General features: G+C 41.1%; 1 protein-coding gene across 8 annotated transcripts in view; it reads right to left on the reverse strand.

Annotated features, from left to right (window-relative positions):
• The window catches only part of LOC108696722 (synaptotagmin-C), a 142257-nt gene that overhangs the window by 38550 nt on the left and 76568 nt on the right, over positions 1-27139 (reverse strand). For all 8 annotated transcript variants that reach the window (XM_041569600.1, XM_018226326.2, XM_041569594.1 and 5 more), the window contains 2 exons: positions 20737-21112; positions 4896-5445 (listed from right to left, as the gene is read on the reverse strand). In XM_041569600.1, coding sequence (XP_041425534.1) covers positions 4896-5445; positions 20737-21112 — 926 coding nt within the window. The remainder of the gene's footprint in view (positions 1-4895; positions 5446-20736; positions 21113-27139) is intronic.

Below are 27139 nucleotides of genomic sequence, written 5' to 3' on the forward strand. Positions count from 1 at the left end.
ATAGTGAAATGTCCTCCAATAGAAGATGACAGTGATTACAATAGCATACATGATTAATTCTGCATTCAATCTTGGATTGCAGCTCAGTCGTGGGGGTAGATCTACCCTGCCACCTGCCACTTGAGATACATACAGGCATCAGAATCTTAATATTTATTGACCAGGCTATAAAGTCCTTTAACTGGAAAAAAGGTGATGGTCAATATTTTAACCCATTGAACCTTCTATAAAACCAGTTAGGGGAACTCTTTATTCACACCTCACTGTCAATGAGATGTAAGGAAGAGGATCTTGTGGATACAATATTAGGGGGGTTATTTACTAAAATCCAAATTTATCTCATTGTTTCAATAAAAAAAAGCTTGACCAAACTCCCATCCCCAATCTTGCCTTATTTATTAATAAAATAAATTGATTTATTCGTATCTGTAAAAAATTCAATTAAAAAAAAAGTGCAAACCCCTGTACGATTTTTTGGGGATTTTTCTCCCAAAATGGTCAATTTTTTGGCATGTTTGCCAGAAAACCCCAAATTTATCAGATTATCCTCTTAACACAGTTCAGACCAGGATATTTTCCAATTGGAATAGGGACATCTCCCATTGACTTAGACATGACATTGTTGGTGGATGTTGGCAGATTTCCAGATTCAGGCTTTTTTTTAGCAACAAGTTTTTTTTCCACAAAAATTTGAATTTTTACCCCTAAAAGCCTGACCAGATAAATTTGAGGTTTAGCAAATAACCCCCTAAGTATCTAATGGGACATAACAAGCCCCTTCCCTCCAAGTCTTGGAATAATTGAGTTGATTTCAGGTCGGAGGGGTTTTTATTGAATAATGGAAATACAAAGAAAAGGTCCATGTTGAGAGCTTCAAGCTCCAAAACAAAGTCCTGTGGATTCACAGCTGTATATCAATACACTTTATACCCCAAATGCTCCATTCCAGCTGGCACCTATGAATATTTCTCAACTTGTTGGTCAGCAGCTATCAGGGTATATTGTAGAAACCAAACCAGAAGCTGGGGTGAGGCACATAGATAAATGTACCACCAGGGTGCATTACTAGGGATTTACAAGTACATTATAGAAACAGCCCTCTGAAACACTATATTGATCAAGGCCTGATGCTCAGCTGGTTTGTCACATTCCATTTGCTAGCAGGGCTAAGGGGTTGGTTGCATTTACATGCATGCGGTTCTCCATTCCCATACATTTCATTTAATTAACCAAACCATACCACTGATGAAAGGACCAGGGATCTGTACTTGAAATGCCCCGAGGAAAAATCTATCCTCCTCCTCTCTGTTAACATATCTGGCATTGAGTAATGGACTACCTGCTGCATTTTGCTGCAGGGTACACTTTGTCCATCCAACGTAAGATTATTGCTGTCTACACAATTACTCAGGGAGGCGGTTCTGCTGCAGAAAAGGAACTCGCCGAGAATTGATGATGAGAAATCATTTTGCTTTCCAATAAAGGTTATTTTGATTAGGGAATTGATTGTATTGCAGGCACTCAGGAAAATGGAATCGGCTGAAAAATTAAGAAGAGGATGGATGCCTTTTGACGAGTGGCATAACAAATAAATAAATAAAAACCCGGAGTCACCAAACCATGGCCAGTGTTTAAAGACAAAGCGGCATATTTAGGCATCGGTTTCAAAGCAAGCAGATTAGCTGCCAAATTCAGATACGGTTGGAGAACCAGACACAAACACAGCTGTACAGACAAAGGCACATTCCACGAGACGCGCTGTCCATTGGGCGAGATTGAAAAAAATGCTAAAGAATGGAGTGGCATGCGTATTGAGCTGGACCGATATGGAGCGTAGAATGGGAAGAAGGGACAAGGGACCCATGCAATCTATTTCAGGACAAACAAGACTGACTTTAATAAAGTGTAATCAGGTTTAAAGGGGATGATGCCACTGGGAAATAAATGCTCTCGGAACAAAAATTCCTTCTAGAGATGCTTGAGCACTATGCCGTTTGACATGCCTTCCTTAGGAGGTAAAGGAATTAAAAGCACATAGGCCCTATATATTACATACCCTTGATATTAAACACCGTAGACCTGTTTCCCATTGTAGCTCTAAGGCTGAGTTTAACACTATCACATAGGGGTAATAAGATATTTTTCTACCAGAAATGAGTTACTGTGTTAATTCCTTGATTAGGGAATAACAACCAAATGGCAGAAACTGGACAAGATGGAACATCAAGCATAGTTACATAGTTACATAGTTAAATTGGGTTGAAAAAAGACAAAGTCCATCAAGTTCAACCCCTCCAAATGAAAACCCAGCATCCATACACACACCCCTAACTACTTTTAATTAAAATTCTATATACTCATACCTATACTAACTATAGAGTTTAGTATCACAATAGCCTTTGATATTATGTCTGTCCAAAAAATCATCCAAGCCATTCTTATAGTCATTAACTGAATCAGCCATCACAACATCACCCGGCAGTGCATTCCACAACCTCACTGTCCTGACTGTGAAGAACATGAAAAAGAACAGTGGAGCGATGAGCATAAAGAGAGTCACCAACCCTATCTCAGTAAAAAGGAGGAAGACATGATAAAATAAAATATGATATAGACAGCAGAAAGTCAAGGGGGGCTGTGGTTCTTCTTCACTTCTTCATCTGTTAATATACCAATAGCAATACTAATATCTATAGTATATATATACTGGTTGAGATAATCTAATTGGATAACCAATTGATGGTGGTCAGTGACCCAGCAACTAATAAAGATTATTCTGGGCAAGTTGTTGGCATCTGACTGCTGCAAAAATGCTATGTAAACCCGTGTTGTCTTTTCAAAGAAACCTATTTCTGTTCATGCCTGAAAAAAATCATGAAAATCGGATGAAAAAGTCAGAAAAAATTTGTGGGAAATTAACATATGGACCCTAATGACATTAGTTTCCTTGAGTCCCTTTATTTATGAATCATTAGATGTGGTTCTGGGTAAAGTTTAAAAAGCTAGATGCAGAATGCAGTAAAGTCCATGTTTATGGTGAAAGTCAGAAGAAGTCCTGTAGGTGTGAGCGCTGCACAAGATCATTACTCCTTGGAGTGGGAGTTTGATTAGGAGTGGGCTGCAGTTTAGTTAAATAATTATAAATGACTGACTGATTATTTCAGATCATTCTGTATTTGTGGAATGATTCTGTGGTTAGAAGTGACTCACTAAGGGAATAAATGTCAGGTATGAAGGTCAAAGTCAAAGCTTATCCTTAGGCGCTGAGTTGGAAGATGAAGACATGAGTCATTAGCCAAGTTTTTCCATAGCTGTTTTCTCAGGGCACCCCAATTAGTCAATGAGTCAGCTTCATGACCCAAAAATTGCTTTAGAACCAGCCATGCACCTCATTATAATTGCTATTTTCTACTGTAGGAAGAAACTGTAGGGAAAACAACCTAAACAGCATGGGGACAATTCTGGGTCCTATCCTATAAGTTAAGAATTCATGCATTAGCTGTTTGTATAGTCGGGGTTTAAGGGGAAATAGTACAACAGATGATACGAGATTCTGTAAAGATGAATAAACATCAATAATATGATTGCATAATGTAGGAAAGGCAGATTCTGGTGGGATCACGTTGAGTATCCGACCAGAATCTTTCTATTGGAAAGGGATTCTGCTTAAGTAGCAATGATTTGAAGCGTAATAAACAGTATTTTAAGGGTTTGTCTGTGATCATGGTAGCCTTTCACTTGCTATCTGCTCCCAAGCACTATTATATATATATATATATATATATATATATATATATATATATATATATATATATATATATATATATATATATATATATATATATATATACATATATATATATAGGGACCCATAGGGTTAATGTACCACTATGGCTTTACTTCCCTATCCTTTTCCCTTTTCCCTAGTAAAGTGTTAGCCCTAGAGGGACCTGGTCCTCTAGTGTCTGAGTCGGGGAGCAGGGAACCCTGTGAATGAGGTTAGCTAAACAGGGTTAGTTCTGTCATAGACTCTAGGAGAGTAAGGTAGAGAGGACATATAGTAAGAACAGCTGGAGCTCCATCGAGGATTGTAGCAGGGAGTAGCTTCCAAAGGCTTTTGGATGCTATGGTGTTTATACAAATGGCCTGCAGGTGTCACTGTGCACATGAGTTATAATGTGTGTGCATAGTACTATCAATACTGCTTAAGAGTGATAGAGTTGAAAGTTACTGTTGTGTGATGGCTGCATGAGTCTGCTAATAAAACACTGTTATACTCTACTAATCCTCGGCTACCAAAACATAACAGATGCCTTAAGTGAAGGGGCCACAGTGGATAGTGTGTCAGGCTTAGAATTCTTCTCTCTGACCACTCCAGTGGGTGGGAGCCAGACCACTTTGAGGTATACCTGCTGAAGGAATTGATGTACTACTTGACTACCCTGCCTGATGGGACTCACTTTTCTCCACTGTGTCCTGTAACCTGTTTCAGCCTGCTAAAGCATTGTGTATGCCTTGACCTCTGTAAGTAAACCCTGGGCTCATTTGTCTTGTACAAATAAACTGTACAAATAAATAACAAATAAACAGTTATTCTTATGGTTCATCACAAGAATCTCCTGGCACCCATTATATCTATTTTGTGTAGTAATAGTTAACATGAGAGTTAGATAGATAGTAGCACGAGAGTTGGAGTTATACTAATCCACCTGTGAAATCTTCCATGTAGCAAAGGCCCTAGCCTGAAGTGTTGTGAGTCGCGTGTAACCCATGCTTAGAAAAGAAGGCAGGAGTGTCCAAGCAGCAGCTGGTTGAAGCTTATGTGAGCTGTATATTAGCACTCACCAAAACACTGCATTTTTGACATCCCAAGAGTAAGGTACAATTCAACTTACAGCGCTGGCTTCCAAGATGTCTCTCCAAATGGGAGTGTCGTCTGTTGCATTTGAAAACTCCATCAGGTTATCAAGCACCACTTGTCCGATAAGGTCATGACGGGAGAAGCGATCAAAGTCATAGATACTGAAGTGCAACTTGCGATTCTGCAGTTCATTAAAGGGCACATTGAAATGGAATGTCTCATTAAAGATTGGGTTAAGAGTCTTGCGGTGAACCTTGGTCTGGAATTTTTTCTTGCGATCCGGCAGCAGATACATCTTTACATAGGGGTCTGAGAAACCATTTGCATCCTTTGCTGGTAGCTCTAATGCTTTCAGGATCTTCACCACTAGCTGCTCAGAGTTGTAGCCATAGCGAAGAATGAAACTGATACGGCCACAGCTGGTAGCCTCCTGCTTCTTCATCTCTGCATCGGCTGAGCGCTGCTTGTACAACTCTGGCTTGATCTGTCCAATGCTGGTGGCTTGTTCTGGCTTTTCATCCACATGACTTGAGAAATCAGGACTAGACAACTGTTGGGTCATGGGTCTGGGCAGAGTACTATACCTGCAGGCAAAAAACACAGCAAATGTACATGAATCTGTTTAATTATTCATAGGCATGCATTAATATCAGCTATAATAAACATAAGACAATCAATAATAACAGTATATAATAACAGTAATTCTGCTGCAAACCTCCCACAACTTTCAGTCTCTGAAATAAATATGACTTCCATCTAATAAGTTTTCCTAATGCGAATCCATACCAAGTGGACCATTAGACTAGCATATCTGTTTTTTGTTTTTCCCTCCTATGTCAGAATACAGATGAAGCAAACTATTTGGCTCATATGGTTCACCATGAACTACAAAGCCCCTTTATTATTAATTATAACATCTCTCTCCACTGAAACAAATGCCTTGACATGCTTCATAGCTAGCCTTATTTGTAGTTTGGCTCATAAGGACCAAAAGCCTGCTAGGAGCATCTACTCATGGGGATCACTTGCAGAAAGCCAACCACATTCTCCTGACATGGAGTACTACTGTGAGTGTATTTCACCAGTCAAGTCCACACATTTATTTCTAATAAGTTCCTACACCATTGGGCAACAAACTACATAATCCATAGGGCTGACATAACAATATTTAGGCTATTGACAAGCAAATATCAAGAACCTACCCCTTATTGCTCAGTTGTAGCTGGAAGTCTTTTAATCATGGCTGTTCAATGGGGCAATACTTCACTCACTATCTCTGCTTTTCTTTTTTAACGCTACATTATTATTAAGACTCAGAGTCAGTTTCACATTTAAGAAGACAGCCAAAGGCTCATTTATTGAACACTCTAAAAAAGGTGTGGTACCCCCAATGCAACATTTTTCTTTAATTCCAGAGTAATTGCACAGCCACCAAGACTTTCACCTGTTAGTCAATTTTGCTGCATCTTCCAAAGAGGCTGGACCCAGCTGAGCCATTATAAATTGGCAAGTGCTTAAGTCTCTTTAAACCAGCCCCGGATTTGTAAAAAGAGCACAAATGCCCAGGTATAGGGCGGCAGGATTTTAGGGGTGACACAGGAGATTTGATAGTCTTTAAATTTCCCCAACGATTTGTTCTTCTGTGCCCATTAGATATCTACAGAAGTTAACAAAAACCTTAATAATACATGGGAAATAATTTACCAGAACAGTCATCTTTCTGTTACGAGAGATTATTATGTAATTTGTCTTTATTGTATTACACTGGAATAACTCTCTCGGCATCTGTTTCTCCTCATTCTGTCTTCATTCAGGAGTTGGGTGTCAGATGAATGATCCAATATATCTTATAGATGGGCTCCTTTTGCCTAAAAGATGTATTAGAGCTCACTTTATTAAAATCACCAGATATCATGTCTCTCTACATGCAGAATTTGTACAAAAGGCAGTTATTTTGTTTGATTTTATTTGTACTGGAATCAGTTATTTGAGTGAGCTCTAATTCATCTGCTAGGAAAGGGAGCCCCCTTATAAGATATATTGGATCATTCATCTGACACCCACCAGCTGCATGAAGACAGAATAAAGAGAAACAGAGGCCGAGAGAGGAATAGTGAATATAAACGTGATTATTTCAGAAGCAATGCAGTATATTTAATTGATTGTATTTAGAACATTTCTTACTTCAGTATGAGGAAGCTTATACTGAATTTTCATTTTCGCAATAGTTCCACTTTAAGCCTGGTTTACTCATTGGAGGATTCATTTGCATTTTATTGCAGCCACTGACTTTGGAGGGTTGGGGGAAAAGTTTTTTTACGTGCTTTAAGAAACAACCCTGATGCTGCTGGACTACAGCTCCAAGCATGCCTTAAAGGAGAAGGAAACCCAGTGGGCGCAAAAAACCCTCCCCCCCTTCCCTGTGTTGCTTCCCCTCCCTCCTCCCCCCTGGCCTACCTGTCCCACTGGGCAAATGCCCCTAACTTGTTACTTACCCTTCTGCACAGGTCCAGTCTACGGAGTTCACAGACGCCATCTTCTTCCAAGCAATCTTCTTCCTGCTTTGACCGGCGCATGCGCAGTAGGAGCATTTCGCAGGTATGGATCTACTGCGCATGCGCCAAAAGTCACAAAGTGAAATCGGAAAACTTCGTGACTTTTGGCACATGCGCAGTAGATCCGTACCGGCGAAATGCTCCTACTGCGCATGCGCCAAAATGCCGGTCAAAGCAGAAAGAAGATTGCGTGGAAGAAGATGGCGTCCGTGGACTGGACCTGCACAGAAGGGTAAGTAACAGGTTAGGGGCACTTGCCCAGCGGGACAGGTAGGCCAGGGGGGAGGAGGGAGGGGAAGCAACACAGGGGAGGGGGGAGGGTTTTGCGCCCACTGGGTTTCCTTCTCCTTTAACCTTGACAGTAGGTAAAGTAACCCCGAAACTGTTGAGTAAAGTGTGGTTGAACAGTGCAGTGCTGCAATGTTTAGTGTCCCTTTAAAGCACAAGGCTTTTTGCAGCTAGTATGTATAATATGGACAAGCAGAAGAAGGGGCAATCAATATTTGTATAACACTTGAAATGATACAGTTCTGCACCCATTTTTGTCTCTGGTATTTCTCATTGATAAGAAACCCACTTCTCTTCTGAGAAAGTGATCCCTAAATCAGGTTGCTATTTAACGGAACGAGTTTCTGAGCAGCTCTTTAACCACCACTCAATTTAAAGAGGAGAGGGATGAAGAACGCAGTGCTGCCAATAAGCTCAGGTGACAGCTGTGATCTAGGTAATCCTCCCTGACAACATCTCCGTGCTCCTGTGACAGATAAGACAAGAGATCTCACAGGGACATCAGATATACAGCCAGTTCCCTCTTCCTCCTGTTATTTCAGTTCATTGCAAGTATTTTCCCGTGGTTGGTTAGCAGCTCCTCCACTAGAAGTTTAAATACAACATGAATACTATATACCTATAATGCTGCAATTTTGCCGCGGTGCAGTATGAAACAGAAATAAAGTAAAAATACAATCACTAACACAGATGAGGCATTAACACTGCGCTGTGCACTTATAGTCCCATCTACTATAGGATGCAGCATCTAAATAAGAATCAAGGGTCTTTCTTCTCCTTTGAATAACTTTTTTTCACTAAACAATAATGTTTTCAGGCACAAACACAACCTATATTTATGATGACAGTTTTAAAGAATTGTTGCATTTGCCCTCATATCTTAGACATATCAGACAACCTTAGAGTATTCCTGATCACATAGAACATGAGTGGTGTTGTCACAGTAATATCCTGTAATTAATAAAGGCAGAGCCTCTATCAGAAGTCACAGGGCATCAGAATCACCTAGCAGATTCCCTATGTCTTAAATAAAATAGAGTTTCTCAGCAAAGTAGAGGTGCCTTTAGCCAAAAAAATTAAAGGGGCACCAAAGAAAAAATATTATTTCTGTTGAACTATGTTCATTGTGGGGCTATTTAATATGGCATTGATGGTGGCAAGAGGACAAGGGATGGTTGGCTGCAGCAGTGGAAAGGAGGGGTGGTGTTCAATAGGGAGGGGTGATCAGTGTGGTCATGGCCCTGGAGGTCTGGTCCTCCAGGGGGGTCAAGGGTCACCATTCTGATACTGAACAAATGGAACATTGGCTAGTAATATTAAAGGAAGTGCTTCTGAAACAGGACAGAAACTAACTGAACTTGTGCTATCTATCTTGTACATCATAAAAATATTATATCTTGTACATCATAAAAACTCCAGTGAATGCAAGGTAGAAGGCCCTTCACCGCCAATTCCAGTGCTGTGTGGGGCAGATTTATCAAGGGTCAAATTTCGAGGTAATGGGAGTTTTTTTTTGAACTCCCATAACTTCGAAACTCGAATAGGCTGTATTGGAATCGTTCGAATCGAAGTAAGGTTGTATTCAATCAAATTCGATTCAAAGCAGACTAAAGAGGAAATTAGTATTACTATAGAAGTATCAGAAGGAAGAATGAGAAAGGGTGAATGAAGAGTAGGCATAAATAGGCCTTACTTCAAAAGTTTCCTTTTTACTGACCCTAGCAGTGCCAATTCTTCCATCTCTGCTTCAAATTACTGAACCATGACCAACATGTATGTAATCCTTAATGTGCCTTTAATAACTACTTTCAATTATAGCCATTGACATTTTCCAAAGGCCTCTGGGAAGCCAGTGTGGGCAGCGTACAAAGCAATCACCAGAAATGTGTATTGGAATTTGTCACGATTGCCGCCCGGAGCAGTCCCAGGAGCTCCGGGCGGCGTGTCCTCCTCCGCCGGCGTCGCTCCCAAAATGGCGCCGCCCATGGCCGCCACGTGGGTAGCGGCGCCAGCGCAATGACGTCAGCCCGGCGCAAGAACACCAGCGTCAGTGACGTCACTATGGCGCCAAGATTTGAGTATTTAAGGGCGCTCTGGACGCCTGAATGGCACCCAAGCATAGGTTCTGCTACCCTGAACCTGGGTTCCTGTTTTCCTGTATCCTGATTCCTGCTCCTGCCTTGGTTATGACCCTCTGCCTGGACTCTTGTTATTTGATCCTGATCTGCCTGCCACTGAACTCTTGCCTGGACTCTGACCTTTGGATACCGCGACCTTGCTCCCTCAAGAGGGCTTCCTCCTTGATCCAGACTACCTCCCTGGAGGGAGCTCCCTGCTCCCTGACAGAATGAGGCAAAGCAGACAAAGCTCACCTGGAAATTAAACATCATAGATTTACCAATTAAAAAAAAAAGATCTATACAAGCCCCGAAAGGACAAATAACAAAATGAGTAGAACCAGCATTGCCAATATATATCTCTTCTTAAACATCATAGAGTTTTGCCTACTATGGCTGCTCATTCCTTTCGTATACACAGCAAAGGGCAATCTGAATTTCTGAAGGCTTTTCTGAATGTAGGTGAATGTTGTGAGCTGATATTTCACATCTGTAGGGCTTAGCATGATTATATGTGTTTGTACAGGTATAGGATGCGTTATCCAGAAACCTGTTATCCAGAAACCTCCGAATTACGGAAAGACCATCAATAGATTCCATTTTATCCATATAATCCAAATTTTTAAAATGTACTTTCTTTTTCTCCATAATAATAAAACAGTAGCTTGTACTTGATCCAAACTAAGATATAATTTTTAGCCCCAAGTAAAACAAGCACTATGTATAGTTCATTATTGGCTACACAATTAGGGTTGTTTACATATCCTATATGTCTCTTTTAACAACCCCTATAGAATGCTATATTATAATATAAAGTTTGCCCCCACAGAGCCAGCTTTGATGTGCTTTTTTGTATTAGTAACATCTCATAAAAACCATTAGTTATCTCCCCCACCCCAAAAAAGCCTAAAGAAATACTGCAATTCTCATATTCTCTTGGTAGAACTGCAAGGTTTATATAGGTCACCAGTGCAATACCCCATGAATATTTCAAGGAGGAAACATTTTGCTAAATAGGAAACACTATCTCCAAGTTAATCACACTGTTTTGCGGCTGAGTGCTTTTGTGTATAGATTTCCAATTGCTTTTAGTTGGGGTAGCTCTGTAAATTTGTACAAACATTACAACTCCATGTACATTCACTGTATAGGATGTGATTTAGTGTAAAGGCTCAGAAGATTGGGTCATTATTTTAGATTCTTTAGTAGTGATTCGCATGGCACAAATTCGCGGTGAACTCCCGCGTTTCACTGGCGGCGAATAAATTTGCAAATCTCCCGTGAAAATTCACCGGTGAAAATTTTCCGGCATCAATTTTCGATTTTCAATTTTTTTTGGGGAAACTGTTCAAATTGCTCGATTTTTTCGTGAAAACGTTCGAATTGCTCGATTTTTTTTCGAAATGTTCAAATTGCTCGATTTTTTTGTCAAAATGTTCAAATTGCTCGATTTTTTTGAAATAGAATTTCACGATTTTTTCCGTGAAAACGGTAGAATTTCACAATGTTTTAGTGAACTTTCCAAATTCACGATTTTTCACTAATTTTTCGCTGAAACGAAGAGATTCGCCCATCACTATTCTTTAGCTCTGAATACCAGCATTGAACCATGTAAAATACATTCTGCAGCTCTCCTGATACCCAGTACTATGGCAGAATCACAAAGCAGTTATGTGTGGGTCAGGAAAAACTCAACCCGCCCCTGACCCTAACCTACAAATCCTTTAACCATCACGTAACCTAAACCGACAAAATGTTGCCATTGTAGGACCCAACGCCAAACCTCTACCCCATCATCTCTCTCTGTACGCTACTTCTGTGCGCGCCTCCAAGACCTTCAATCTTTAGGATCAGTGGAGGGTTTTTCTTCCCCAATCTGACCCGCACCCAACCCTAACTCACAGTAGTTGGCCAAATTTCAACCTGAAACTGTCCATCTGTGGTCAACCCATGGGTCACTATTGCTAATTGTTTTAAAGGTCAACATGAAACATCATGTTATTAAAAAGGGTTGATAAAGAGTTCAAGAATACCATGACCTCTCTACTGCCCATGCAACCAATTAACCAATGCTAGACACACAGGAGAACAATCTCTAGAGGACCAACTAAGAAAGTAACCAATAACTGTGAAGTTGGCAAATTAGATCACTACTGACTACAAAGGCCGATGAGGTCATTGACTTAACTGACTTAATTTACCAATGTGCTTAATAGGAAACCATTCAAACTCTGGTATTCCAGCTTGTTGTTAGCATATGCCTTGTCGGTTTCATCAGAAATGCCCAGTACGTTATCAGTTTCAGCAGAATTAGTATCAAATCTAGAGAATCATTCCCTGGTTCAGGATTAGTCATGACGAGCCTTATCACTCCATATAAGAATCAAACACTGTCTCCATAACTCACTTATCAGATCATACACTGAGCATTGTCATTAATCATGACATTAATATGCCATGTTCTGTTATGACTTACTGCAAGTAACATCCTTATTAATCTTGTCTATAAGGGAGTTAGTGATCGACATGACTCACCAATTGAGATATACTTCGTTTATTATGAGGTGCATTGTGCATAACAGTGCACAATTGCGTAGGCTTTCCATGTACAAAATCCTGCTGCTCTAACCGTGAATCCAAACCCATGTCACGATTGTGATAATTACACAGTCCTGGATTTGAAATAAGGTCTCAGAGATGCTTGGAGTGAAGACATAGTATAGATATCTATATAACAAATAATGTACCCCCTGTTGTAAAATATAAGGATATTATAAGTCACAGAGGCGTTTCATGTTCATATAGAGGTACGAGGCCGAACTCTAAGGTTTCTGTGAGTCATGTGACACAATTTACTATACACAGTATCACTAAGACTTTACTTTACAGGATATCCATGGCTCTTGTGTATTATTTGTCTATATATGTTAAATAGTCCAAAGGGTGCACACTATTCGTAGCAACAAAATCTGGGTGCTAGTTCAATAAAAAAAAAAAAGGCCAAGGACAGCACTCCAAGGATTTAAAGAATTCGCAAACAAAAAATATAAATGCACAAAAAAAAAGGTTTATTTCTTGATGTTTCGGGCTCACACAAACACCTTTACCTGGAGTGAAAAGCACCTTTCTTTTTGTGTATTTATATACACAATGCTCTTGGTAAAATTAAAAATAAGCTACATAGAAAATGTATTTATTATTCAGAAGTAGTGATGGGTGAATAAATTCGTCAGGCGCAAATTTGCGGTGAATGTTCTGTGTTTCAGCGCCAAAAATTTTTGGTCGCGCATCAAAACCGTTGCGTGCCAACACTATTCGGACAGCCACTGACTTTAACGCTGGCATCAAAATTGACGCAAGCGATAAAATTGCTGCAAATTGACGCGGGCGAAGCAAGACGAAACGGGAGAAATTTGCCCATCACTATTCAGAAGTGATCTATTCGCTACTATATTTTATCCTTTTGAGATTCAATGGATACCATTTCACTAATACCTACTGAAGCTATGAATGGCTGCCTTTAGCAATCTACAAGCTATGGATAGAGGTATGGGATCCTTATCCGCAATCATGTTGTCTAGAAAGCCTGAATTATGGAAAGGCCATCTCTCAGTCCATTTTAAGCAAATAATTATATTATTAAAAAAAAATAATTCTTTTTAATAATGCCACCAGTTTGGCTTGCGGCTTGCTTGCTGATCAGCCAATAACCAATCACTGAGACATAGTATAACCCTGATGTCACAGCCCTGCCCACTAGATGTCACACATCCACCTCAACGTCATCAACATAACCCCCCCTCCCTGACTTTGCCACCATAAAAGCAACCCATGCTGCTGTCTACAGGTATATTCAGTTACACTGTGATTTCAGCCAATGGATTCAGTGACGTGAATACATTAAAGGGGTTGTTCACCTGAATAGAAAGATGAGTAATAAAAAGTAGCAATAACAATAAATTTGTAGCCTTACAGATCATTTGTTTTTAGATGAGGTCCGTGGCCCCAGGGGCAATTCTAGCCATTATGCTGGGGGGCATAATGGGGGGCATAATGGCTAGGGGTGGCGCTGCCGTCTGAGGCGAGTAGCTCAACTTGACACATTGGTGGAGCGCCCATACGTGGCCCCCAATTTGAAAGCTGGAAAGAGCCAGATGAAAAAGGCAAATAATTCAAAAACTATAAAAAATAAATAAGGAAGACCGAAAAGTTGCTTATAATACAATCTATAAGATAGTAAAAGTTAACTTGTGAACCTCCCATTTAATATGGATTTCAATGAATAATGTCACTATCTATGAGTGATGTGCGGGTCAGGGTTTTCCTGACCCTCACCAGACCCTAACCCGCCCTGATCCAGCCCGCGCCTGCCCGCACCCGCGCTTCTGGGGTCTGGGGTTTTATAGACCCGCACCAACCCGCCCCGCCGATGACTTCACAATGATGTCACAAAAGGAGCGGGGCAAGCAGACACGAGACTATAAAACCGGAACCTGGAAGTCGGAAACAGGCATTTGAAGGTGGTGGGCGGGGAGAGCAGGAGAAGAGCTCAACCTGCACCCGCCCGCCACCTGCGAGGAGCAGTGCGAGGTCGACCCGAACACGCCCGACCCGCAGGTAAACCCGAGGGTTTCGGGTCAGCCCGCACATCACTACTATCTATGTATGGACTGAAACAGATTGGGGTACAAGAAATCATTTCCCTTTTCATCTAATTCTTTAAATGATAAAGTTACTAAGGTATAACATAAACTGTTAGGTTGTATTCACTTTGATTGTATTCCACTAGATGGCAGTACTCGTTCTGAGGATTGGTTGCATTGCTATCTTGCGACTACCTGTACCATAGAGCTGGTGCAGTTTTGTTCTATTTTTTATTTAAAAAATCACACGAGGAAGGCTGATTGAGACATAATATGTACTGCCACATTTTGGCAATTCTTTTTTCTCTACAGATGCATAGCTGCTCTGCAAAACCTTGTTATTCATTTGATCTAATAATGTAGTCGTATAAACTCCATTAAAAATGGGAATGTCTGAATTACAGTTATAACATCAGGCTGAAACCCAGGCAAGGGTGGGAGTAAGGAACAGAGAAAAGGAGAAAACTAATAGAAATGAGAAACTCTGCATTCATATTAATTAGACAAAAGGTAGTTGGAAGACAGATCAAACAGACAGATCAAAAAATATATATTTTCACTTGTGGCTGGATATCAGTAATGTTATATAAATTAGATCAGGCCTCAATTTGGATTCACCTTTTAAAATGTATTGTACTCAGATTTTCTTCTGAGCCCTGCTTGGACCATAAACCAGATATTTACAAGGTTTAATTTGCACAAACACAGCTAAAAACAGTATTTTGTATAGTTCAGGAGCACAATCAATACCAGCAACAAACGAGTCAAAGTTCTGACTAAAGCTACTCTTGTTCCAAACGATGAGTGAATACATTTCTCTCTTCTGGTTCTGACAATGGCCTCTTAGTACCGGGACATCTAAAAGAATAAAGCTCTGAAGGCCAGCATGTTTCTACAACAACATAAGCAAGTTGATTATTATTTTCCATGTTGCTTTGTATAAAGATCTTTACTTTATAAGAGCCAGCCATGAGAAGTGCCTGTTATACCAGTTGTATTAAACAAAAGCCTACTAAACTTGTACAGTCCTACACAATCGCATTTATTCTTTCTATACTCTTGACTGGACTTGCATTCGGAGCAAATTACGTTGCACATTAATTTTTTTTTCTAGTTTTCAAGATATTACCAAATTTTACATTGCTTCTATAATAAAAGAGAAACATTGGCGGAAAGTCTTCTGATGTTGCTCTGCTTAGAAAAGAACAAAAAGGAGTCATCTTTTTGTTTTGAGAGTTTATATCTCCTTTAATATATATATATATATATATACACCAAGAGATATATGAAGGCATATTTAAATTTACACAAGATCTTTAGGTGTAGAATTAAATATACCCCTTTATAAATGCAGCCCTATGAAAGACAGTTTAGGTTCTCACCCTAAACATGACAGTTCTTTTATTTTTACTGCTCTCCAAGTCTAACCCCCTTAGAAGCCATATTGCAATATGTTACACCTTACACTGATGAGATCTAATGGGATTGAAAGAGATTGCCTGAATTAGGTTGTATCTGTACTATTAAACCAGCAGTTCTGGATAGGATACCTCCACCCACAATTCTTTAAATGAGAGTTAAAGAATTGAATTTTTGGTGTTAAGCTAGTGTTATGTCTGTAGCACAAGGCATGTGAATACCTTTAGTTTTAAGAAGGCATTATAAATGTCTGTTCTCCCCATTTTTAATCCTTCTCATCATAAACATTTCGGACCCTTTGCTAAATTTTGGTAAGAACAGATGAGAAGCATATCCAATTAGAAGAAGTCCACCCTTACTGTTAATCCAAAGGCATATTTATGTAAGCATGGTTGAGTTTTCCAGTCTGTCTCTGTATGTATCTGAATATTGTACAGGGCATACTGTCATGGGGAAACATGTTTTTATTTTTTGTTTTTTAAAACACATCAGTTAATAGTGCTTCTCCAGCAGACTTCTGCACTGAAATCCATTTTCCAAAAGATATTAAATTTTAAAATCTGACATGGGGCTAGACATACTGTATTGTCAGTTTTCCAGGTGCCCCAGTCATGTGACTTGTGCTCTGATAAACTTCAGTCACTCTTTACTACTGTACTGCAAGTTGGAATGATATAATTCCCTCCCTTTCCCCCTACAGCAGCCTAACAAGAGAACAATGGGAAGGTAACCAGATAGCATCCCTAACACAAGATAACAGGTAGATCCCTGGTAGATCTAAGAACAGAACTCAATAGTAAACATCCATGTCCCACTACAACACTTTCAGTTACATTGAGTAGCAGAAACAATAGCCTATCAGAAAGCAGTTCCCGAGTGCAGCACTGTATCTTTCTGAAAGCACATGACCAGGCAAAATGACCTGAGATGGCTGCCTAAACACCAGTATTACAACTAAAAAAAATACACTTGCTGTTTCAAATTTTGCATGGTAGAGTAAATTATTTGCAGTGTAAACAGTGTAAATCAGAAATAAAAACAAAACCATAAAAATCATGACAGAATCCCTTTGAGGATACCAGGGGTTCAGTTAAACAATGAAGGATCAGCTCACCTGCCCTGCAGGTAAAATACATATGCCTTGGTTTAACTGTGAGTTTGGACTTCTTCTAACACAATGTAATGAACCATTGCCCAACACTTGGGTGTGCACATATGTAGAAACACAACACTCATAGATAATAATTTCTTTAGACCAGGGGTCCCAAACTTTTTTATCCATAAACCACATTCAAATGTAAAAAGAGTTGGACAGCAACAGTTGGCAGCCTACAGGAGACTCTATTTGGCAGTACACCTGTTTTTTATGCAACCAAAACGTGCCTCCAAACCAGAAATTTAAATATAAGCTCCTGATTTGAGGCCACTGAGAACAACATCCAAGGGGCCACTGCTTAGACCATTACGTGATGTGGCACAGCACATCTTATGATTTATTTCATAGGTAGTAACATGGTAGGACATGGTGTCAGCCATCTCAGTTAAATATCTAGAAAAAAAAGGTTTGCTCCCTCTGCAGTTTTATTTGTAATTACAGAATATACTGATGTTAATCAAGGAAGTACTCAGATATAATCACAGCCAAGCCAATTAAGCTTTATACAAGCCAGGCAGCTAATTTTACAAATAGCAACAAAACTGGAATAGAATCACGGGTAATGCCATTCAGTCAGTTACCACCTTATATTAATTGTTGCCACTAAAGATCTCAGCTTATTATGGGTATAATGAGGCACTAGATAACATTCAACACAATGGCTAAATATTTTATTAAATTTCTTTGAGCAATGAAAGTTAAAACTCTTTTTAAAAGATGGATGCCATCAATAAAAAGGGGATACAAATGGAGCAATAGTCGTGTAATTATCCAGGCTCAGAATTACATGTTTTATGCAGTGAAAGTCAATAAAAAAAACTTCAAATTAAGCGAGACTTTTAATAATCTCCCGCAGGTATAGTAACAGAACTGGTGTATATTTCATTTTAGTGTGTTAGTGTTTGGGAAAGTTTAAATAGGAAAAAAGATAAAGCTCAGCTACGGCATTAGGTAAGCAGAGTGACTTAATAAAGACTCTATTTGGTGTTTAATAGGAGAGTTGGCATCAGTAAATACACCTGATCCGACATCCAACTGATGTTGAGAAACTATAATTCCCATCAAGCCCCTATCCAAACCTCATCACCAAAAGCTTGGTTGTTGCTCCTCTTAACTTAATTTCCCGTGCAAGCAATGTTTTTAGACAGATACAGTCATTGTCAGAAACTACACAATATCTGAAAGTTGCTGGGCCTTTCTCCAATGGGATATTAACACAAGGCAACGGAAGAAGAGAAGTAAAGTTGTAGCAAATAAGCCTTTAACAAACTATGCTATGTTTTGGAGACATGATGAAGCTCTTACCGTATGTATGTGGGGTGTGGGGTAGGTTTAAATTAAAAAAACAAAAGATTATGTGGTTCTAATATCAATTTTACAATTTCAAAAATCTTACAGAACAGTGTTGTGTGTAAAATTCTTGTCTTGTTTGTATGTTCAGTGAGTTAGCAGACAGAGTGTTCAGTGGTTCCTCTTATCACCTGGTGCAGGGGTCCCCAACCTTTTTTTCCCGTGATCCACATTTAAATATGACAAAGTCTGGGAGCAACACAAGCATGAAAAAAGTTGCTGGTGTGCCCAATATGGGCTGTAATTGGTTATTTGGTAACCCATTCTTGGACTGGCAGCCTACAAAAGGCTCTGTTTGGCAGTACACATGGTCTGTATGTTTCCAAAACTTGCATCCAAGTCAGAAATCCAAAATTGAGCACCTGCTTTGGGGCCATTATGAGCAACATCGGTGGGCTTGGTGAGCAAAATTTTGCTTACCAGCCACTGGTTGGGGATCACTGACCTGCTGTTTGGACAACATATCACTTGGTGCAGGGGTCCCCATCCTTTTTTTACCTGTGATCTACATTTAAATATAACAAAATTCAGGGAGCAACACAAGCATGAAAGTTCCTAATAAACCCATTAAGGGCTGTAATTAATTATTTGGTAATCCCTTTGTGAACTAGTAGCCTACAGGTGGGTCTAGCAATACACATGGTTTGTATGCCTTCAAAATGTGCCTCCAAGTCAGATATCCAAAAATGAGCACCTGCTTTGGGGGCACTAAAAGCAATATCAGGGGGCTTGGTGAGAAACATGTTGCTTGTGAGCCACTGGTTAAGTCATATTAAATTTGTATGGTGTACCCAACAGACAACTGCTAAGATCTGTGGGGTGGGGAGCATTTAACTAGATAATAAAGACTACAGATGAAGTCTTCATAATTATCCTCCCTTCTTACTAAATTTAGTGATAAATACTATACAGGATTATTTTTTTAGTCCAATCTCCACGTAGATCCTATTAATATGAGGGCTGCTTAAAAGAAAACTAATGCTATATCACCCTAGCCATTGGTTCCATTCCATGTTGTATGCTACATTTACACATTTACTCTTAATAATAATGGGCACATCTGTGCATACAGTGTATAAAAATAGTCTATAGGATAGCGTACATGTATTCTGAATCAGAACTAATGCAAATTTCTACATGCAGCCATGCCCAATTTCTTAATGAAAGGGATGATGTTTAGTGTGCACTGAATGCACTAGAGGCACAACTGAAACCTGGAACATGCAGAAATGTCAACATTAACATTCCAGTGGTAATTTCCAAAAATCTTTTTTTCCCACCACACCCCTAAACACTCTGGCTAGGCCCAATTATGTCCAGGCCTCACCCCATTACACACCAAACATGCCTTCAGCTCTCTCAGTACATTGGGTAAATGGGATTTAAACCTTCCATTAAACTGTTTCACTGTACCCCCTATTTCTCTGGCCCATTCCTACAAGCATGTTGGTTATACAGTAGCATCATGCCGTGGGGCTGCTTTTCATAACCAAGAACTGGGCATTTTAATACATCCAGAAGGAAGAATTGCTATAGGGAAATACTGCAAGAAATGTGTTTTAAAAAACAGAAGCTTGGCCAAAAGTTCCTCTCTAAGCAGGACAATAATTCCAAACAGAAGGTAAAAGTATCATTGGATAGATTCAAAACAAAACAATGAACATCCTATAATGGCCCAGTTGACAGCCATGATCTGAGAATCTGTGGCTTTTATTGAAAGCTGAGCCCACAACTGTTATGTGGACAACCTGGAGAGAACCTCCCTGCAAGAGTACAAGATCACCCCTGAATAACAAAAAAATTTCAGCTTTTAATATCTCTTAAACCAATGGCATATTAAATATCATTTTGAGTCTCACTGCTGAAATACACGTATCACAGAGACCAGGTCAGGATTTGTTATTCAGTAAAAGAGAAAACTGGTCATGGGTCTAAACACACACAAGAATATATACATAAATATGTATCTAGAAACCTCTTCTAAAAGCCTGGTGCTACAATTTAACAACATCTGGAGGGCCTCAGGTTGGGAATCACTGTATAGATTAAAAACATCTAATAACTTCTGAATATAATGTCTTGAAGGTGGGCAAAGGCACATGCCCTGTCTACCCTACCCTGGAATTTTTAATGTTTCTATGGTTCTGCACAACCCAAGACCTGTTTACAAAAGTTTTGGCTATTTATCACCCAAAATTGCAACATTAAAACTGATTTTTTTTTTCTGTTTTTTTTTGGCACTACAGACTGAAAACTTTCTTCTATTCCACTTCATTGCAATACCTTTTTAATGGCTTTCCCAGTAAATTCTACAACTCTTCAGTGCAAACAGTGAAGTGAGCTTTACCTGTTGGCTGGGGCTATATTTGCCACTTGCTGTTGAGACTGAGCATATGGGATCTGAGATTCTTTGGGCGGTTGACTATCCACAGGAATGTCAGGAGATGTCTGACTAATTTTAATGTTGGTTTCTGGGTAGGAATCCATATCTAAATAAGAACGTTCAGGCATCTCAGGTCCAAGCTCCACACGGTCTGCCAACAAGTCCCCATAGTGAGAATGATGGAGATGACCATGATGTCCATAATCTTTGCGTTGAGTCTGTGAAGATCCTTTGTCCCTCCATGGAATCCAACACAACTTCCAGGAAACAAAGAGTGAAACTCCTAATAAAACAATCCCGCAAAAGGTGACAATGACTGACAGCAGACTGACAGACACATCTGGAAAAAAAATAGAACCAAGTGAAAAGGTGTAAGTAATTCAGAGAACAGTTTAGCTACAGATGGAGCAAATAGTATCTATATTTTTGGCTTTACCATTCTTTACCATGCTTGTTAAACAAGCCATTATCATACCTTTTTACTATTATAAAGCTGTGTCATGTTGTGCTGTGTCATGGTTCTGCTAAAATGACATTTTCCTATTGAACCATTTATCTATGTTATATATTTGGGTTGGGATTACCCATTAAAGTTGCTCAAAATTAGAACAAAGGTTGTTTTCCAATGATTCTTAAAGTGCAGGTTCCTCAATTTCTCAATAATGTTTATCAAAAGCCAATAAAAACTATACTCACAAAAGGTAATTTAGTAAGTGCAGAACAGGGTGCAAAGTCCAAAAATGGGTGCCATCTGCCTTGATTTTTGCACCCTGCTGTAAGTCTCCAATTTTCAAAATGAAGCTTGCAATGGGCAGCACTGTATTCATGAAAAGCATATGGGGGGTAACCAGACACTCTTTCTCCTACATCCAACCTTTCCTGTAACTTGAGCATCATTGATGCACAATATGGAGCTACATTGGAGTCCTGTAATTACAACAGTAACTTCAGGTCCTAGTGCCAGTATATTTACTTTTGTGCCCCTTAGTGTACTCGAACTTGACCCCTTTAAACTCTTAGCCTGTGCCTTAGATGTCTGAGGCACATCAGGGTCTCCATGCACTACCCTTAAATTTAAAGAAATACTGAAATGATTAGTTTTATGTCATCCCAGCACTTAATTTCCTGGGGATGAAATTAAATTTTCCAGAAAATGCTTAATGTCTTTTATTACTGCACCGCCTCAGTAAGGATATTTAGATAGCTAGGTTGCTGCCTGCTGTCATAGGAAAATGTAGGTAGCAACATGGCTTTCTGCAGTCGTTGGTGAGTTGGGCCTAAATATTCAGGCATTTGTTCTATCAATGATTGTGTTCAAAAATAAAAGAGATATTCCGATAACATTAGGTTCTAGGTATGACAAACAAGTGATTTATCAGACAGTCTCAGTATAACTTTAACTCTCCTCTGTATTTAATAGAGATGTCGCGAACTGTTCGCCGGCGAACTTGTTCGCGCGAACATCGGGTGTTCGCGCTCGCCGGAAGTTCGCGAACGTCGCGCGACGTTCGCCATTTTGGGTTCGCCATTGTTGGCGCTTTTTTTTGCCCTCTCACCCCAGACCAGCAGGTACATGGCAGCCAATCAGGAAGCTCTCCCCTGGACCACTCCCCTTCCCTATAAAAACCGAAGCCCTGCAGCGTTTTTTCACTCTGCCTGTGTGTGCTGAAGAGATAGTGTAGGGAGAGAGCTGCTGCCTGTTAGTGATTTCAGGGACAGTTGAAAGTTTGCTGGCTAGTAATCGTTTTGATACTGCTCTGTTATTGGAGGGACAGAAGTCTGCAGGGGTTTGAGGGACATTTAAGCTTAGGTAGCTTTGCTGGCTAGTAATCTACCTTCTACTGCAGTGCTCTGTATGTAGCTGCTGTGGGCAGCTGTCCTGCTTCTGATCTCATCTGCTGACTGCTGCAATAACAGTAGTCCTTGTAAGGACTGCTTTTATTTATTTTTTTGTTGTTTTACTACTACTACTACTACTACTATAAGAGCCCAGTGCTATTAGTCTAGCAGTGTTGGGGAGTGGGACTGGTGTGCTAATCTGCTGCTCCTAGTAGTTCAGCAGCACCAACTTTAATTTTTTTTTTTAATATTCATTTTTTTTTATTTTACTTTTTTTTATTTTACTACCGCTGTAGTAGTGTATAAGTTGACCTTTTAGGCATTATTTGCCCTGTAGGCATTTTTTGCCCAGTGTGTTATTCAACCAACTGCCATCTAGCTGTGTGACCTTGTTCACATTCTGTCTAAATATCCATAATATTACCGTCTCCAGAAAAAACACCGGAGTGACTTTTTTCAAGCAGCCATAATATATTTTACGTAATCCGTATCCACCGCTGTAGTAGTGTATACGTTGACCTTGTAGGCATTATTTGCACAGTGTTTTCTTCAACCCGCCATCTAGCTGTGTGAGCTTGTTCACATTTTGTCTAAATATTGATAATATTATCGTCTCTAGAAAAACCACTTGAGTTACTTTTTTTCAAGCAGCATTCATATATTTTACGTAATCCGTATCCACCGCTGTATACGTTGACCTTGTAGGCATTATTTGCACACTGTTTTCTTCAACCCGCCATCTAGCTGTGTGACCTTGTTCACATTCTGTCTAAATATCCATAATATTACCGTCTCCAGAAAAAACACCGGAGTGACTTTTTTCAAGCAGCCATAATATATTTTACGTAATCCGTATCCACCGCTGTAGTAGTGTATACGTTGACCTTGTAGGCATTATTTGCACAGTGTTTTCTTCAACCCGCCATCTAGCTGTGTGAGCTTGTTCACATTTTGTCTAAATATTGATAATATTATCGTCTCTAGAAAAACCACTTGAGTTACTTTTTTCAAGCAGCATTCATATATTTTACGTAATCCGTATCCACCGCTGTAGTAGTGTATACGTTGACCTTGTAGGCATTATTTGCACAGTGTTTTCTTCAACCCGCCATCTAGCTGTGTGAGCTTGTTCACATTTTGTCTAAATATTGATAATATTATCGTCTCTAGAAAAACCACTTGAGTTACTTTTTTCAAGCAGCATTCATATATTTTACGTAATCCGTATCCACCACTGTAGTAGTGTATACGTTGACCTTGTAGGCATTATTTGCACACTGTTTTCTTCAAACTGCCATCTAGCTGTGTGTATTATCGTTTCCAGAAAAACCAACTGAGTTTTTGTTGTTGTTGTTTTTTTAAAAATAATGCCAGGCAAAGGCAGGCCGCCACGCAGAGGCCGTGCTAGGGGCCGTGCTGCTATGCAATCCTGTGGCCCTAGCAAATTGCCCAGTTTTAAAAAGCCAATGACCCTGAACTCCCAAAATGCTGAAGAGGTAGTTGACTGGCTTACACAGCACACCCCATCCTCTACCGTTTCTAACTTTACCACAACATCCTCCTCATCCTCCACTGCTATGGCCACCCCACGTAACACTTCCTCCACCACCGGTGCCCCTTCTTCACTGGAGTCAGAGGAGTTATTTTCCCATGAGTTTCTTGAACTGAGTAATGCGCAACCATTATTGCCAGAAGAAGATGAAGGAGATGAGGACCTTACACCAGATTTAATTCTGGCAGAGAACACGATAGAGATGGACATAATGAGTGATGAGGAGGAGGTCCCCGCTGCTGCTTCCTTCTGTGATGTGTCAGAAGAAATTGATGCATCTGAGGAGAATGATGATGAGGAGATTGATGTTTTGTGGGTGCCTAGTAGAAGAGAGCAAGAGGAGGGTAGTTCAGATGGAGAGACGGAGAGTCAGAGAGGCAGTAGGAGAATAAGACTTAGAAGAAGCAGGGAGGACAGCCCGCAGGGATCAGTAGGGCAACAACATGTATCGGCACCTGTGTTCAGCCGGCCAACGCACCCGCCATTGCCGCCAATGCCGCCAACTTCTACTGTTACCGCCAGATCGCACACTTCCAAAAAGTCAGCAGTGTGGGATTTTTTTAATGTGTGTGCCTCTGACAAAAGCATTGTAATTTGCAATGAGTGCAGTCAGAAACTGAGCCTTGGTAAGCCCAACAGCCACATAGGTACAACTTCTATGCGAAGGCACATGAGCGGCAAGCACAAAGCACTTTGGGAGCAACACCTCAAAGGCAACAGGCAAACTAAAAGCCACACTCCTTCTGGTCCAGCATCTTACTGCTCTACCTCTGCTCTCCTTGACCCGTCTGAACCACCCTCCACTCCGCCTTCCACCTTGACCACCTGTTCCCATTCCCAGTCATCTGCCACCAGCCAAGTTTCTGTGAAGGCCATGTTTGAGCGTAAGAAGCCAATGTCTGACTGTCACCCCCTTGCCCGGCGTCTGACAGCTGGCTTGTCTGCACTCTTAGCCCGCCAGCTTTTACCATACCAGCTGGTGGACTCTGAGGCCTTCCGCAAATTTGTAGCAATTGGGACACCGCAGTGGAAGGTACCCAGCCGCAATTTTTTTTCTAAAAAGGGAATACCACACCTGTACCAACATGTGCAGAGCCAAGTTACCGCATCTCTGTCACTTAGTGTTGGGCCAAAGGTCCATATGACTACTGACGCATGGTCCTCCAAGCATGGTCAGGGCAGGTATGTCACCTACACTGCCCACTGGGTGAACTTGGTAATGGCTGGGAAGCAGGGAATGGGTAGCTCAACAACAACAGTGGAGTTGGTGTCACCGCCACGGATTGCACGCGGTTCTGCCACCACCTCTACTCCTCCATCGCTCTCTACCTCGTCTTCTTCCTCTTCTTCTTCTTACTCTGCTGCTGGGTCCTCCTTCTCCTCCTCCACACCTGTGCACCCCCAGCTCCCCCTAGGCTATTCGACGTGCCAGGTACGCCGTTGTCACGCTGTCTTGGGGATGACGTGCCTGGAAAGCAAAAACCATACCGGATCTGTACTCCTGTCATCTCTGCAGTCACAGGCCGATCGGTGGCTGACCCCACACCAACTGCAGATCGGAAAAGTGGTGTGTGACAATGGAAGCAATCTGTTGGCAGCGTTGAGACTGGGCAATTTAACACATGTGCCCTGCATGGCACATGTGTTAAATTTAATAGTCCAACGTTTTGTCTCCAAGTACCCAGGATTCCAGGACGTTCTCACCCAGTCCAGAAAGGTGTCGGCCCATTTCAGACGTTCCTACACAGCCATGGCACGCCTTGCTGACATTCAGCAGCGCTACAACATGCCAGTCAGGCGTTTGATTTCTGACAGCCAGACTCGCTGGAATTCAACGCTCCTTATGTTGGAACGTCTGCTGCAACAACAAAGGGCCGTCAACGAGTACCTTTTTGAACTGGGTGGTAGGACTGGATCTGCAGAGCTGGGGATTTTTTTCCCCCGTTACTGGGTGCTTATGCGCGATGCCTGCAGGCTCATGCGACCTTTTGAAGAGGTGACAAATATGGTCAGTCGCACCGAAGGCACCATCAGCGACCTAATACCCTTCGCTTTCTTCCTGGAGCGTGCCGTGCGACGAGTGACAGATGAGGCTGTAGACCAGCGTGACGAGGAGCTGGAAGCATGCGATTTCTGGTCGGAATCACCAGAACGAACCCAGGCACCTGCTGCAACGCAGGGAGAGGTGCCAGAAGTGGAGTCAGAGGAGGAAGGTGGCTTTGTGGAGGAGGAGGAGGAGGACCAACAGGAGCAGGCTTCCCAGGGGGCTAGTGGTGACCTTTTGGGGACCCCTGGTCTTGTACGTGGCTGGGGGGAGGAGACCGTTGCAGTCCTTGATAATGAGGAAGCGGAGATGGATAGCTCTGCATCCAACCTTGTGAGAATGGGGTCTTTCATGCTGTCATGCCTGTTGAAGGACCCCCGTATCAAGAGGCTTAAGGAGAAGGACCTGTACTGGGTCGCAACGCTACTAGACCCTCGGTACAAGCATAAAGTGTCAGAAATGTTACCAACATACCACAAGTCCGAAAAGATGCGGCATTTACAAACCAGCCTGCAAAACATGTTGTACAATGCTTTTAAGGGTGATGTCACTTCAGGAACTCATCAACATTCCAGGGGCAGAGGTGCCAGTAATCCTGCCACGAGCGCACCTGCAAGGACAAAGCCCTTTGGCCAGTCTGTAACGTCAGACATGCAAATGTTTTTCTGTCCAAGGCAGCTCCACAACCCTTCTGGATCCACCCTCAAAGAACGCCTCGACCGGCAGGTAGCGGACTACCTGGCATTAACTGCAGATATCGACACTCTGAGGAGCGATGAACCCCCTGGACTACTGGGTGTGCAGGCTTGATCTGTGGCCAGAGCTGTCACAATTTGCCATGAACCTCTTGTCTTGCCCAGCCTCAAGTGTGCTCTCAGAAAGGACCTTCAGTGCAGCAGGAGGGATTGTAACTGAGAAGAGAACTCGCCTAG

Source organism: Xenopus laevis, chromosome 7L, assembly GCF_017654675.1.
Source record: "Xenopus laevis strain J_2021 chromosome 7L, Xenopus_laevis_v10.1, whole genome shotgun sequence".
In the NCBI taxonomy this organism is placed as follows: domain Eukaryota; kingdom Metazoa; phylum Chordata; class Amphibia; order Anura; family Pipidae; genus Xenopus; species Xenopus laevis.